Source organism: Panthera tigris, chromosome D4 (genome assembly GCF_018350195.1).
Source record: "Panthera tigris isolate Pti1 chromosome D4, P.tigris_Pti1_mat1.1, whole genome shotgun sequence".
NCBI lineage: Eukaryota > Metazoa > Chordata > Mammalia > Carnivora > Felidae > Panthera > Panthera tigris.
The window spans coordinates 50,039,463-50,052,572 of NC_056672.1; the positions used below are offsets into that span (position 1 = coordinate 50,039,463).

General features: G+C 41.2%; 1 protein-coding gene across 3 annotated transcripts in view; it reads left to right on the plus strand.

Annotated features, from left to right (window-relative positions):
• The window catches only part of TEK (TEK receptor tyrosine kinase), a 105,513-nt gene that overhangs the window by 65,905 nt on the left and 26,498 nt on the right, over nucleotides 1-13,110 (plus strand). For 2 of the 3 annotated variants that reach the window (XM_007098501.3, XM_015544901.2), the window contains exons 9-12: nucleotides 294-438; nucleotides 6,097-6,258; nucleotides 8,021-8,155; nucleotides 12,550-12,837. In XM_007098501.3, the coding sequence (XP_007098563.2) occupies nucleotides 294-438; nucleotides 6,097-6,258; nucleotides 8,021-8,155; nucleotides 12,550-12,837 (730 nt within the window). The remainder of the gene's footprint in view (nucleotides 1-293; nucleotides 439-6,096; nucleotides 6,259-8,020; nucleotides 8,156-12,549; nucleotides 12,838-13,110) is intronic. The other variant, XM_007098502.3, reaches the window with a different exon arrangement.

Sequence of the window (13,110 nt, forward strand, 5' to 3'; positions counted from 1 at the left end):
AAATGTTACCAGAAGCTGTTTAAAATAATTAGATTCCTAGCTTGTAAGTGTTTACCCCACACTCCCAAACATACAAACACAACAGCAGGATCTGAGAGGGCATCTATCCAATATAAACTTTCAGGGCTACTACAATAGCTTTGGAAATAAGCCAATGATTATACTAGCATTGCATTTGGTTTCTTAATCTCTCCTAGAAAACTTCTTATCAAACAATGAGGTGGGGTCAGTGTTATGGACCTTTCGTGTGTTTTGCCTCCCTAGAAGCTTTTATTTGTATTCATCCCTTCCAGCCAAAAGACTTCAACCATACGGGTCATCTGTCAGTGGCCACATTCACCATCCACCGGGTCCTCCCCCCTGACTCAGGGGTCTGGGTCTGCAGTGTGAACACAGTGGCTGGGATGGTGGAAAAGCCTTTCAACATTTCTGTTAAAGGTAAGCTCTGTTTTATAGAAGTAGAGCTTGTATCCTTTATGTATCATTGGGTGCTGCTCCAAGATAGAAATGTTATCTGAGCACTAAGATGACGTTAGGATATTTTCCAGGATAGGAAATCTTAACAACTTTTTATATGCATGAAAATGGAAGGGAGGAATTAAGTATACAACCTGTGGAGTCACACAGCCCTGGGTTTAATTTTTGTCCCTAGTAGCCAGACACCTGTCTATAGCCCTGAGCAATTGAATTTAACCTCTGTGAGCCTATCTTTATTTGAAAATAAAGCTTAGTTTATCTATCTCTCAGGGTTACTGTGAAAATTTGTTAAATATGTAAAAACACTTGGAGTTGTGTCTGGAACATCATGTCTTATAGTGTTAATATTTCATGAAAAGTTTGACTTCATTCTATTCATTATTGCACAGGATAATTTGGCAAATACTTTGAGGCTTACTCATTTATTATGAAATCCAGACTATACTATATAATGAACATGAATGATTTCTTTCACATATTCAGCATTGTGAGTATTCTTCCTGCTCTGAATTAGTATTCAAAATTCAAATTAATCTAAGTGGGTGTATGTACATTCTTGGCTTGAGCGGAAGAAGCAACGTGGAGGTAAATCCAAGTTAGCTTGGCTGGTATACATGGATACCACAAGGAATTTTAAATGTCAGCTTCATTTATTAAAACGTGTTTTAAAAACGTTTATTCATTTTTGAGAGAGAGAGAGACAGAGCATGAGTGGGGGGAGGGGCAGAGGGTGAGGGAGACACAGAATCTGAAGCAGACTCCAGGCTCCGAGCTGTCAGCACAGAGCCCGATGCAGGGCTCGAACTCACAAACCACGAGATCATGACCTGAGACGAAGTCGGATGCTTATCTGACTGAGCCACCCAGGTGCCCCAGTATTTTTTTTTTAATGTTTATTTTTTATTAAAAAAATTTTTTTTAAATGTTGATTTATTTTTGACAGAGAGAGACAGAGCATGAGTGGGGGGAGGGGCAGAGGGTGAGGGAGACACAGAATCTGAAGCAGACTCCAGGCTCCGAGCTGTCAGCACAGAGCCCGACACAGGGCTCGAACTCACAAACCGCGAGACCATGACCTGAGCCAAAGTCGGATGCTTAAATACCTGGGCCATCCAGGCGTCCCTAAATTTGTCAGTTTCTTATGAACTCATTTAGACAAAAACAGCAAACAGCTCTCTGATATGTGTTGTACAAAGAAAAGGCACCAAGCTAAGTGCCTCACATACCTCATCTTATTTAATTTTTATAAGAACTGTGGGTGATAGATGTTGTTATGACCACTTCACCAGTCAGAAAACAAATTCAGAGGGGTTAGTTAACTTGTGTAAGGTAGCGTATCTCTTAAGAAGTAAATCTGAGTTTTGAACCTGGGTCTCCTGACTCCAAATACTCCACCATCTTTTCTAGACCATTTTATTTTCTGAGTCTGTTGTGTTAAAGATTAAGAAGCAAGATAACCAATGCTGACTTGTATTTGACCCATTTTGCTACTTGATTAGGAATCTTTGGGCTATCCCAGAGCTAATTCCCATAAGTGAAATAAATGTAAATGCCCAGAACCTAATCTTTTTTTGAAAGACCAATAACAACATTAGCCTGAATACAGCCTTATACATTTGAATTCTGTACCCTGAGGATCCGTGTAAAATGCCAAAGAATCTTTAATATTTTTTGGGTTACTGGAAAAAAGCCCTGATCTGTTTTATTCAGTAGAACATTCACACGATCAAAATAATTTCTTATATCTTGCGTGTTCTTGAAAGGAAGGAAATGATATACAGACAAGACAAATTACCTTATTTTTAAGCTTGTTGGAATGTTTGCTGCCCATGGAAAATAAATAAGTCAAAAATAAACCATGTTGCTAAGATTCAGAAGAGTCAGTAGTTCTCATTTTTGTTTTTTGGTGGAAGTCACAGCACACAGCATCAGTGCATAGAAGCATCTGTTTTACTAGGTTACCGATGCCTCTTCATGTCATAATTACTGATATCCATAAAATGGAAATAGCCATTAGGTAATTTAATCAGTGTCTTTAATCATAGTTTATACATAAAAAAAAAAAAAAGATGCAAGGCTTTTTGCTACCAGAATACAAGTTGGTACAACCACTTTGGAAAACTGAAAATATATACTAATCATTCACATACCTATGACCTGGCAGTTCTCCTAGATACATGCTCAAAAGAAGTGAGGGTGTATGTTCAAAAAGGCATCTTCAGTAATGTTCAGAGCAGTTTTATTCATAATAGCCCCAAATTGAAATTAACGCAAACATCAATCAACATCATAAAGGATACATTAAATTGTAGTATATTCATATACAACGGTTTGCCAGGGTTGCCGTACAAAGTTCCACAGACTAGGTGGCTTAAACAATGGAAATTTGTTTTCTCAAGTGCTGGAGGCCAGGTGAGTGATTAAGGTTTCAGCAGAGCTGATTTTTCTCCTAAGGCCTCACTCCTTGGCTTATGAATGGCTCTCTTTTCCCTGTATTTTTCATATGGTCTTCCCTTTGTGTGTGTCCTGATTTAATCTTCTAAAAAGGACGACGGTTATATTGGATTAGGAACAGACCTAATGCCATTTTAACTTAATGACCTCTTTAAAGACCCTATCTTCAAATATATTCCAAGGTACTAGGGGTTAAGAATTCAGTGTAGGATCTGTTTAAGTACATAACAGATATGCATACACATATGCATACACATAATAATTGTGTTTGGGGGAACACAATTCAGCTCATAACATCCTACAATGCAATATTAAATAGCAAAAAAATTAATTCCTGCAACAATACATAGACATAATATTGAGCAACAAAAATATATGCTTTATGATTCCATTTATATAAAGCTAAAAAACAGACAAACCTAATTGGTAATGACAGAAGCCAGGAAAATAATTCCCTATTGACAGGGCAGGGGCACAAGAGTTCCCTTTCGGGGGGCGAGGAGGCGCTGGAAATGTACTGTGTTTCAGTCTGGGTCATGGTTACATGGGTGTGTACCCAGGTAAAGTCCCTTGAGCTAAACACACTTAAGATTTTTGCACTTTACATTATGCATATCTCAATAAAAATTATTAAATTTTTTTAATGGTTATTTTTGAGACAGAGAGAGACAGAGCATGAGCAGGGGAGGGTCAGAGAGAGGGAGACACAGAATCTGAAGCAGGCTCCAGGCTCCGAGCTGTCAGCACAGAGCCCAATGCGGGGCTCTAACTCACGGACTGTGAGATGTCCTGAGCCGAAGTCAAATGCTTAACCGACTGAGCCACCCAGGCGTTCCTCCATAAAAATTATTAAAAGACAAAAAATAAAATGATAAATTACTAAGAGGAAGCTTTGGGGCAGTTTGTTTCATGCTTGTAAAAGTATCCCTTTTATAAGATACTGGTATTAATAGCTATAATAAAATAAGCATTCGATGGTTTAAGCAAATAGGTGGTCTTATTTGATCATACAAGGGAAGCATGACTTAATGAATGAATTTACTCACAGTAGTGCCCTCTTCTCAGAAACTGCCCTAACTAAAAACACTGGCAGAATCTGAAAGATTCTACATACCTAGCATACATTCTTGGGGAGGAAAAAAACAGGTGTGCATTTTTAAGAAGGATAGGTTAGTGGAGCTACAGAACTCACTAGAAATTCAATTGACAAACATTACGCAGCACCTGGTAAACTTCCATGGTCTTTGTCCTTTCGGGGTTTAGAGTCCAGTGCAGTGTTTTACAACCTTTTTATCATTATCACTTCACCAAGGAGCCCCTTTAGAAATTTATTCCCAAACTCTCCTCCCAACACCATAAAATGTTAGTATCATGAATGTACTGCATATCTGTTTATGAACTTAGGCTCTTTCGAGGGCCACAAACCATTGTATTATCTGAGGCTTTTCCAATCATGCAAGAACCAATTTTAACCACCTTGGGGTTGCTATTTCACCCCATTGAGAATACTTGGTCTTTGAGATGGGGAGATTATTCTGGATGGTCTGGGTGGACCTACTGTAATCACATGAGTCCTTAAAAGCAGAGAATTTTTCTTAGTTATAGTCAGAGATATCACAATGGAAAAAAGAGTTGAGGAGACATGATATTGTTGTCTTTGAAGATGGAGAAAGGAGCCATGAGTCAAGGAATGTAGGTGGTTTCTAGAAGTTGGAAAGAACAAGGAAACAGAGTCTCCCCTAGAGCTCCCTTACTGCCATGCTAACACCTTGATCCTAGTCCAGTGAGACCCGTGTCTGACTTCTGACCTCCAGAACTATAAGAATAAATTTGCATTGCTCTAAGCTTGAGAGAGAGAGAGAGAGAGAGAGAGAGAGAGACCATGCATAGTCTAATATGGAAGACCAATGTCAAATGATCACACAAAATCTCTAAGAATAATAAATTCTGAAAATTGCAACAAAGGAAAAGTGTAAGTTGTGTGAAGGTGTATGACACACAAGCCTAACTGGGGTTTGGGGATGGCCCCTGTGAAGAAGTCACATCAGAGCTGATTGCTGAATGATGAGTTAAGAGGTACCAGAGAGTAGTGGGAGGTCTGGAGCACTGCTGGAAGAACAACATGTACAAAGAACCTGAGACAGAAGGGAGCTTGGTACACTGTCAGTTGGATGAACTGAAAGGTCAATGGCACTGGAGGGTACTGGGTGAGGGCAAGAGGAGGCAGGGGCTCAATTGTGCAAGGCCTGGCAGGTCATGGTATGAATCTTAGATTTTACTCTAGACATGATGGGGGATCCATAGTTAGGTCTTGAGCAGGGAAGTGAGCATATTTTAAGGAGTACTTTGTGGATAATGGTTTGGAGGGGCAAGAGGAAAGCCAGGAGACCACACCCCTGGCAAATGCATTGAATCTGAACAGAGAACTCTAAGGGTGATATGGCAAATGTGGGGGAGTTCTCCAGCCTTGAGACCTCAACCACCAGCCTAGTGCCAGGTTATTGACTTCATTGTGAGAAAGAATTCAAGAAGGAGACAAAGTGGAGCAGAAGACGCTTTATTGCAAAGCACAAGTACACACTGAAAGGGGATGGGTGGGGTGCAGGTACAGTCAGATACAGGATCTGAGTCGCTTGGGTGGAGGTAGGGTTCTGCTTTTTTATGGGTAGTCATAACTGGGGGATGGTATGTTCTTGTAGGGTTGTGGGAATAGGCGGGGACTTCTAAAAACTCTGCATATTATTACGCATTCTCCATGTCAGCTACTATATGCAGGCGCAGTCTGATTTTTCTCTTGTGGCTTCTCCACAGTCAAGAGTACTAGGAGTACTCTAGCGCCTCCAGTGCAGGAGTCATTCTTGGCAATTTGGAGGCTAACTGGGTCTGTGTACACGTGTGCTTGAGCCTGAGCAACAATAGGATTCTTATGGCCGTGAGAAACCACAGAGCTATCACAGGGGTTACTCAGATGTCACATTCCGTCAGGTCTCAGACTCAGTTCCCTGTCTTTTGTTCCTCCTGCGGTTACCCAGTGTTTCCCTATTGCACCTGCCTCAAGAGGGTTTTGTTGGAAATGTAAGGGCACTCTTCCTCTACCTCCACCAAAAAATGATAATCAAGCTCCAAAGTGTTCAGGACTAATCTGATTGTTGAAATTTTCTTTAGTTCTTCCAAAGCCCCTGAATGCCCCAAACGTGATTGACACTGGACATAATTTTGCTGTCATCAACATCAGCTCTGAGCCTTACTTTGGGGATGGACCAATCAAATCCAAGAAGCTCCTATACAAACCTGTTAATCATTATGAGGCTTGGCGGCATATTCAAGGTAAGGTGTGAACAGGAAAGACTCCAGCTAAAAAAGTGGCAGGGGTAGAAAAAAAAATTCCTCAAATACAGAAATCCTCTCTCCCACTCCCATTCCTCTGCCCCTGGGTAGTGGCTATACCAGAGGGTTCCACTTGAGAGTATTCAGGACAGAGGGCATGGGTCCTGAGTTCTTGGGCTAACTTTCTGCAAATTGTGGTATACTGCAGGACACAGAACCAGGCTGTGTCCAGCGTTATTATTTATATCAGTACGTCTTTCCCACACTTCTCTGGCTCATCAGTCCTCTGTTTAGCTACTCTATCTGGCTGGGTCATGGTGGAAGATACATGCTTATGCCATGAATACGGTAATAGGAAAGTCCAGGGCCTGCTGGAAAGGCAGAGAGAGTATAAAATCTGAGGGGTGATTGTTGCTGATGTGTTGAGTTGTTCATTCTTTTTCTCTTTTGAGACTTGCCCTGTCCTGCAGGCTCCCAACACACAGAGATTTTGAAAGGAATTTGGACCTGAAAAGTTTGGGCTGTGGCAGACTAAACTGGGGTTGGGGGTGCGGTATGTGGACAAAGAGTTGCCCCTCCCCCAACTCCCTGAAGGAAAAAAAATCCCAAAATGTGATAAAATTCCGTCAACAGTTCACGGAAACAGTTACATTTATTTTGAAACACAAATTGCAGTTCTTTTTGTTCCCTGATGTGGAAATCACAGGTTGTTTTTTTTTTAAAGCTGAACATTGTCAACTGGCTATGGTAGCACCAACTTGTTAGAGCTCTCACTACCACACTTGTCGACAACAGGCATCCTTTAGTATCATTATGCCTGTCAGTTCCTAAAAAGGGCCCTCCACATACTCTCTGTAGGTAATTTACGAAGTTTCAAGGAGAACAAAAGGAGGTTTGAGCTTAATGCTAGCTGGCCTATGTTAAATTAAGTCATGGCATTGTTACTGAGCACTTCATTCTATTCTAGACTCAGCCGAAATTCAGAATCCCAGTGACATAAGGCTGATTTGCTATGTTGCTGTTTACGATATCAATGGCTAGGTCTTATTAAAAATCAGCTTTTTTTTTTTTTTTTTCAATACGGTGGTACTAGTCCGTCATCACTTTCTACAAGTGGACATTCACAAAGTGTTCTAAGAACTCTTATACACAGCCCAATTCTTTTTTTCTTACCAACTGGGAGTTTATCCTACAATAAGGCAATAGTTTGCAATAGCTATGGAGGACAGAGGCTGGCTAAAGCTAATAGCTAAACATGCATAAACTATTTGTTTATGGGCTCTGTTTTCAAGTACTTCAGAGCCCTTCCTGTGCAAGTAGTGTAACCATTACAAATCTGTTATCCGGTCTTTGTAAACAAACTCCCAAAGAATCTCTTCTGTTGAGAGCCTGACTGCAATCACTATGTATTTAAAAACAGTGGCAATTAAATTATTTTATATTATTGTAATTGGGATTTTCCCTCCCTTAAATCTAATTTTTATTTCATATAGTTGAGGATTTGTGTGGTTTTACTCTACAAATGAAAAGACAAATGTGGAAGTGATTAACTGGCTCAGAGACCTACATGAAATGTATACATCGTCACCTGGAAACTTCCTTTAAAAAGCCTTTTTTCCCTTATGTTAGGAATGGCTTGCCTGTTTCACTTACACATTATTTTTGAGAACCAAACACTAGTTCACATCACAATAACAACATTCCGATTTAAGCAAGGTATGAGAATGCCAACTTAAGTTTCCTGGACTTTCCCTCTTCTCAGTGACAAATGAGATTGTTACACTCAACTATTTGGAACCTCGCACAGAATACGAGCTCTGCGTGCAGCTGGTCCGGCGTGGAGAGGGCGGGGAAGGGCATCCGGGACCCGTGAGACGCTTCACCACTGCTTCTATCGGTCAGTGGAAGCAAACGGCATTTATTCCTGCGCTGGGTGGGAGCGGGGAGGAAGGGGAAAGAGGAAGGAAGACCAGGAAGGGTGGTGGTGGGCGAGTGGATGGGTGGGGGTGCAGGGGGAAGGAGTTTGCTTTTGAATGGGTGGGAAAGTGACAGGAAGGTTGACAGCTTGGAGCCAAATCGTTCTTTTATTTGGGCTGCACTCCTGGTCTGTCTCCCTGGGGGAGGGTGTCTGTAGCAGTCCGGGACAGAGGAGGAAGCAGATGAGCCTTCAGGAAGGCAGGGACATCCCTTAGGAGTTGGGATTTACTTAGCAGCAACTGCTTGGTTCCTGAGTTTCACCAACAGCTTCCCGTTTCCATCTTCAGGGCCTAGGCCAGACTCTTGCCACATGTATACTTCAGAAATCCCAGTTGACTTATTTTTTAAAACTAATTTCTAATGTTTCAAACTAATTCATGCCCGTAGTTGAAACGTCAAATAGAATGAAAGGCTGTTATCTAAAGATCAGACCCCTGTGTCACCTCCCCACCTCCAAGTGCTCCTCCCTATAGGCAGTCAGTTTCGCCTCCTTAAGCTACTTCCTTTTTTTTTTTTTTTTGAGAAAGACAGTGCAAGTGAGTGAAGGGCAGAGAGAGAGAGAGAGAGAGAGAGAGAGAGAGGGAGAGAGAGAAAGAAAAAGAAGTGGGACTCACCCCAAGTGGGGCTCGTATTTACCCAAAGTGGGACCTGAGCTCACCTGATATGAGATTTGAACTCACCAACGGTGAGATCATGACCTGAGCGGAAGCCAGATGCTTAACACCTGAGCCACCCAGGTGCCCAAGCTATTTCTTATTATATATACCTCAGTGGTTCTCAAACATTACTGTCCATAAGAATTACCTGGAGAGCCTGTTAAAACAGGTATCTGAGCCCCACCCCCCCAGAGTTTCCAATTCAGTAGGTTTGGGGTGGGAGTCAGGCTCAAGATTTTGCAGCTCTAAAAAGTTGGTGAGTTGTACTGGATTTTGCATATCCTCGGTCCATACGTTCTGAGTAATATAGTGATATTTTTTTGGTTGATCAATGTTAGTATCTATTGGCCTTCTATTGTGTTAATTGAGAATCCTTTGAATCTGTGAAGCTTCCTTGATGCTCACCTAGGCTCCATCTTTCTGCTACCCAGGTACCCCTGTCAGAAACAGGGGAGTGATCCCTTGTAAAGTTTGCCTTTCTAGTGGTCATTGGGTATAAGCATTTGTTGCTGTCTCCTGGTCAGCGCTTTATAGTTTGTAGTTCACATATATTTAATTTATATTACCTTAAAGGGTAAGAATCATCTTCCCCATTTTATTGAGTGGTTACTAAGTTGATCTTGAGACTTAACATCCTTTTACTTCTTTGGTTGTTGTTGTTGTTGTTGTTGTTATTATTATTATTATTATTATTTTAGCTAGGAGCCCAAAGACACCATTTCTTTATCCCACTTGGTCAGTTTTCCTATTTTTAGTCCAGAAGGATCTGGATTAATGAGTGTGAAACACGAAAGAACATCTAAGTCTCCTGCAGGGGTATTGCTTCCCTTAACAGAGACTGCCCAACTTCACTCACCCTACCTGTTTCACCTCACTAGTGCCACCCTTAGAAAACCAAAGGGAAACTCCAAAGCAACTCTGGTGCTTGTAGAAGCATTGTGCAAATGAGGAACGGTTTCCTGGGAACTCAGCAGATAGCAAATACCAAAAATCATACCAGAAACTATATAAAGTAGAAGATAAAGACATCAAAGGGGCTTCTGGCTGTGGTCAGGTTGCTGCTCGAAGGCAAATGGTAGTTAATTCTCTCTCTGCCAGTACTGATGAATCAAAGGGGAAGGTCATACATAATCTGACTCAGATGGAAAGTATTTATGGAACAGATCATAAAACACTTCACAGACCCACACTGGACTGTCTTCAGTGCTCAGAACATGTTCCAGCCAGGATGTATTTAGAAGTCTCTTGGAATATTTCAAAGGAGTTCTCAGGGGTAGGTGGGGAGGGAATTCTTGATGGTTCTTCTTTTCCCATCATTTGAATCTTGCTGATGTTTGGTTTTTAATTTATCTGGCAGTTGCACTATTTATAAGTGTGTTGACTAAATGGGGAAGGCCAGAAGGCCAGGAGAGGAGGGAAGAGATCACACTCTGAACACATGGCACATACAGGGCAGGTAGGGAGGGGTGAAGGGTAAGTCATGTTCCCGAAGGAAAGGCAAAGGGAAGTTGGTCCCAGTTACTCCCCTGTACCAGGCATAGGCTTAGAAGGTTTAGATGTATGCTCCAAGACATCAACCCTCTATTCTGCTTTGTCGTTACAAGCTTGCCTAGCCCCTCTGGGCAGCTTCATGGACCTTAAACCTCAGAGATGAGCCAAAGGCGTTGACATTACCTCTTTGAGTTTGTAAAGGTTATAGGGAATAATAACTATGTAGAGTAATAAATGTATTCATGTTAAATAGTTATAATAATGATTTAATTTGCAAAGGCTATAGAGAGTAACTATTGCTTTAGCATAATGCCAAGTAAATTGTGGGACCTGACTGCTGGTTCTCCCTAGTATAACAGCAGTCAGACTGGCTGGTGGGAGTCACTGTCCTGATGTATGGAAATAGACCCGTCTTCTCACCAAGAAGAGTTAGAACAGTGTTTCTCAACCTTCTCTCCCTTTCCTTCCCCCTCCCCCTCCTCCTTCTTCAATTATTGCCCCCTTTTTAGATATCTGTGTCCTTAAGACAAAATGTCTAAGCCATTGTAATGTATAAAATGTTCTCATATCCCAGGAACTGGTTTTTGCCCCCTTAGGGGCAATAATGTCCCCACTGAGAAAGCACAAGTTAGAGGATCCCTATTCTGTGTTTTGCAAACACTTAATATCTGGAATTTAAAAATCAATTTACTATTATTAACTGAAAATACACAGATTCCTTCTGTGTCCATTGACACAAGACAGGAAGAGAGGAAGGAAGGAAGAAAGAAAGGAAGGGAGGAAGGAAGGAAGAAAGGAAGGAAGGAAAGTAGGTTGTATTAATAGAGTCCCTGACACCTTCTAAGCATTTTCACATCCATTATCCCATTTACTCCTCCTGAGTCTGCAAGATTGCTTTTTTCATCCTGTGTTACATGTAAACTTGGAGAACTTACGAATTTTCCCTAGCCACAAAGCATTATCTGATTCATTTCAGAACTCATATTGTTTCCATTCAGGTACCTGTCTGGTAGCCCAGGGTCTTGGCAGGGGCAGCATGTGGTTGTAGCTGATACTTTGATGTAATCAGAGCAGGGCTGCTCCAGGCCCTGCCACCACAGCTATTATAATGTTTGAAATTCTTGCTAAGAAGAAGTAACCCTAAAATTGCTTTAAAATATGTTGCTCAAAAGCATGACAGAAACACTGAATAGTTACCTACTATCCCACAATCTTGGGAAATCTGTTTTAATTTTTTAAAAAAAATTTTAATGTTTGTTTATTTTTGAGAGAGAGAGAGGGAGGGAGGGAGGGGCAGAGAGAGAGGAAGACACAGAATTTGAAACAGGCTCCAGGCTCCAACTTAGCTACCATCTGTCAGCACAGAGGCCGATGTGGGGCTCAAGCTCACGAGCCATGAGATCCTGACCTGAGCTGAAGTTGGACTCTCAGCCGACTGAGCCACCCAGGCGCCCCTCCATATTTTTAATTTTTATCACTTTCCTCCCTGTCCTTCACCATTTGTAGACATGACTTTTACCAAGTTGCAGAGGTTTTTCTCAAGTATTATAAATATTTTATTGGCCTCCCATACTTTTCCCCATGATCTATTTTAATCCATTGGATGGCTATATCATAATTTATTAAAGCATTTTCCTATTTTGAGTATTTAGGACTGTTTGCTATTTAAATAATGCTATAATGAACATCTTCATGTACATAGGTTTTTCCCTTTCTTTGAATTATTTCTTCAATATAAATCCCCGGTATGGTTAGATTATAGGGCCAAAGCATATGGTCATTTCTAGGGCTATTGGAAAATATTCCCAAGTTGTTCTCTAAAGGTCTTCCTGTATTATAAGTATTCAAACTACAAATTAGAATTGTTACAAAGATTTGCAGTTTTGGTAGAAAAAAAGACTTGCATGGTTGCTAGCTTGTGTTTCTTTGATGGCTTGTGAAGTTGTATATTATTCTAGAAGCCAAGGTTGTTATGTAAAGCTGCCCTTTGGGGCTGTGTGTGCTTCACCCTATGTAAAAATCATGGTCTAGGGGCACCTGGCTGGTTCAGTTGGTAGAGCATGTGACTGCTGATCTTGGGGTTTTAAGTTTGAGCCCCACGTTGGGTATAGAGCTTACTTGAAAATAAAATCTTTAAAAAAATCATAATCTTTCTGGTTTCTCCCAGGTCTCCCTCCTCCAAGAGGTCTCATTCTCCTACCAAAAAGTCAGACTACTCTAAATTTGACCTGGCAACCAATATTTCCAAGCTCAGAAGATGACTTTTATGTTGAAGTGGAGAGGAGATCTGTGCAAATGAATAGTGACCAGCAGAATATCAAAGTCCCAGGCAACTTGACTTCAGTGCTACTTAACAATTTACACCCCAGGGAGCAGTACATAGTCCGAGCCAGAGTCAACACCAAGGCCCAGGGGGAATGGAGTGAAGATCTCATTGCTTGGACCCTTAGTGACAGTAAGTAACTCATGTGCCCCCAACCTTGCCTGAATGACATTTGGCTAACGCTACTTGGACTTAGCTACCATCAAGTCAAGACTGTTTGCTGGAAATCGTAAAAGGCAGTTAATTGTGAATGGAGGCTAATTAATACCCTGCCCCAGCATACCAAATCATTTGAATAACCTGTAATGCATAAGAAATCTCCATGTTTTTGGATTTGCAATAATTCAGGCAGGACTGTGCTAAAATTTACCTTTCCTTGGTATGGAGTTATGTATTAAGTAAGTT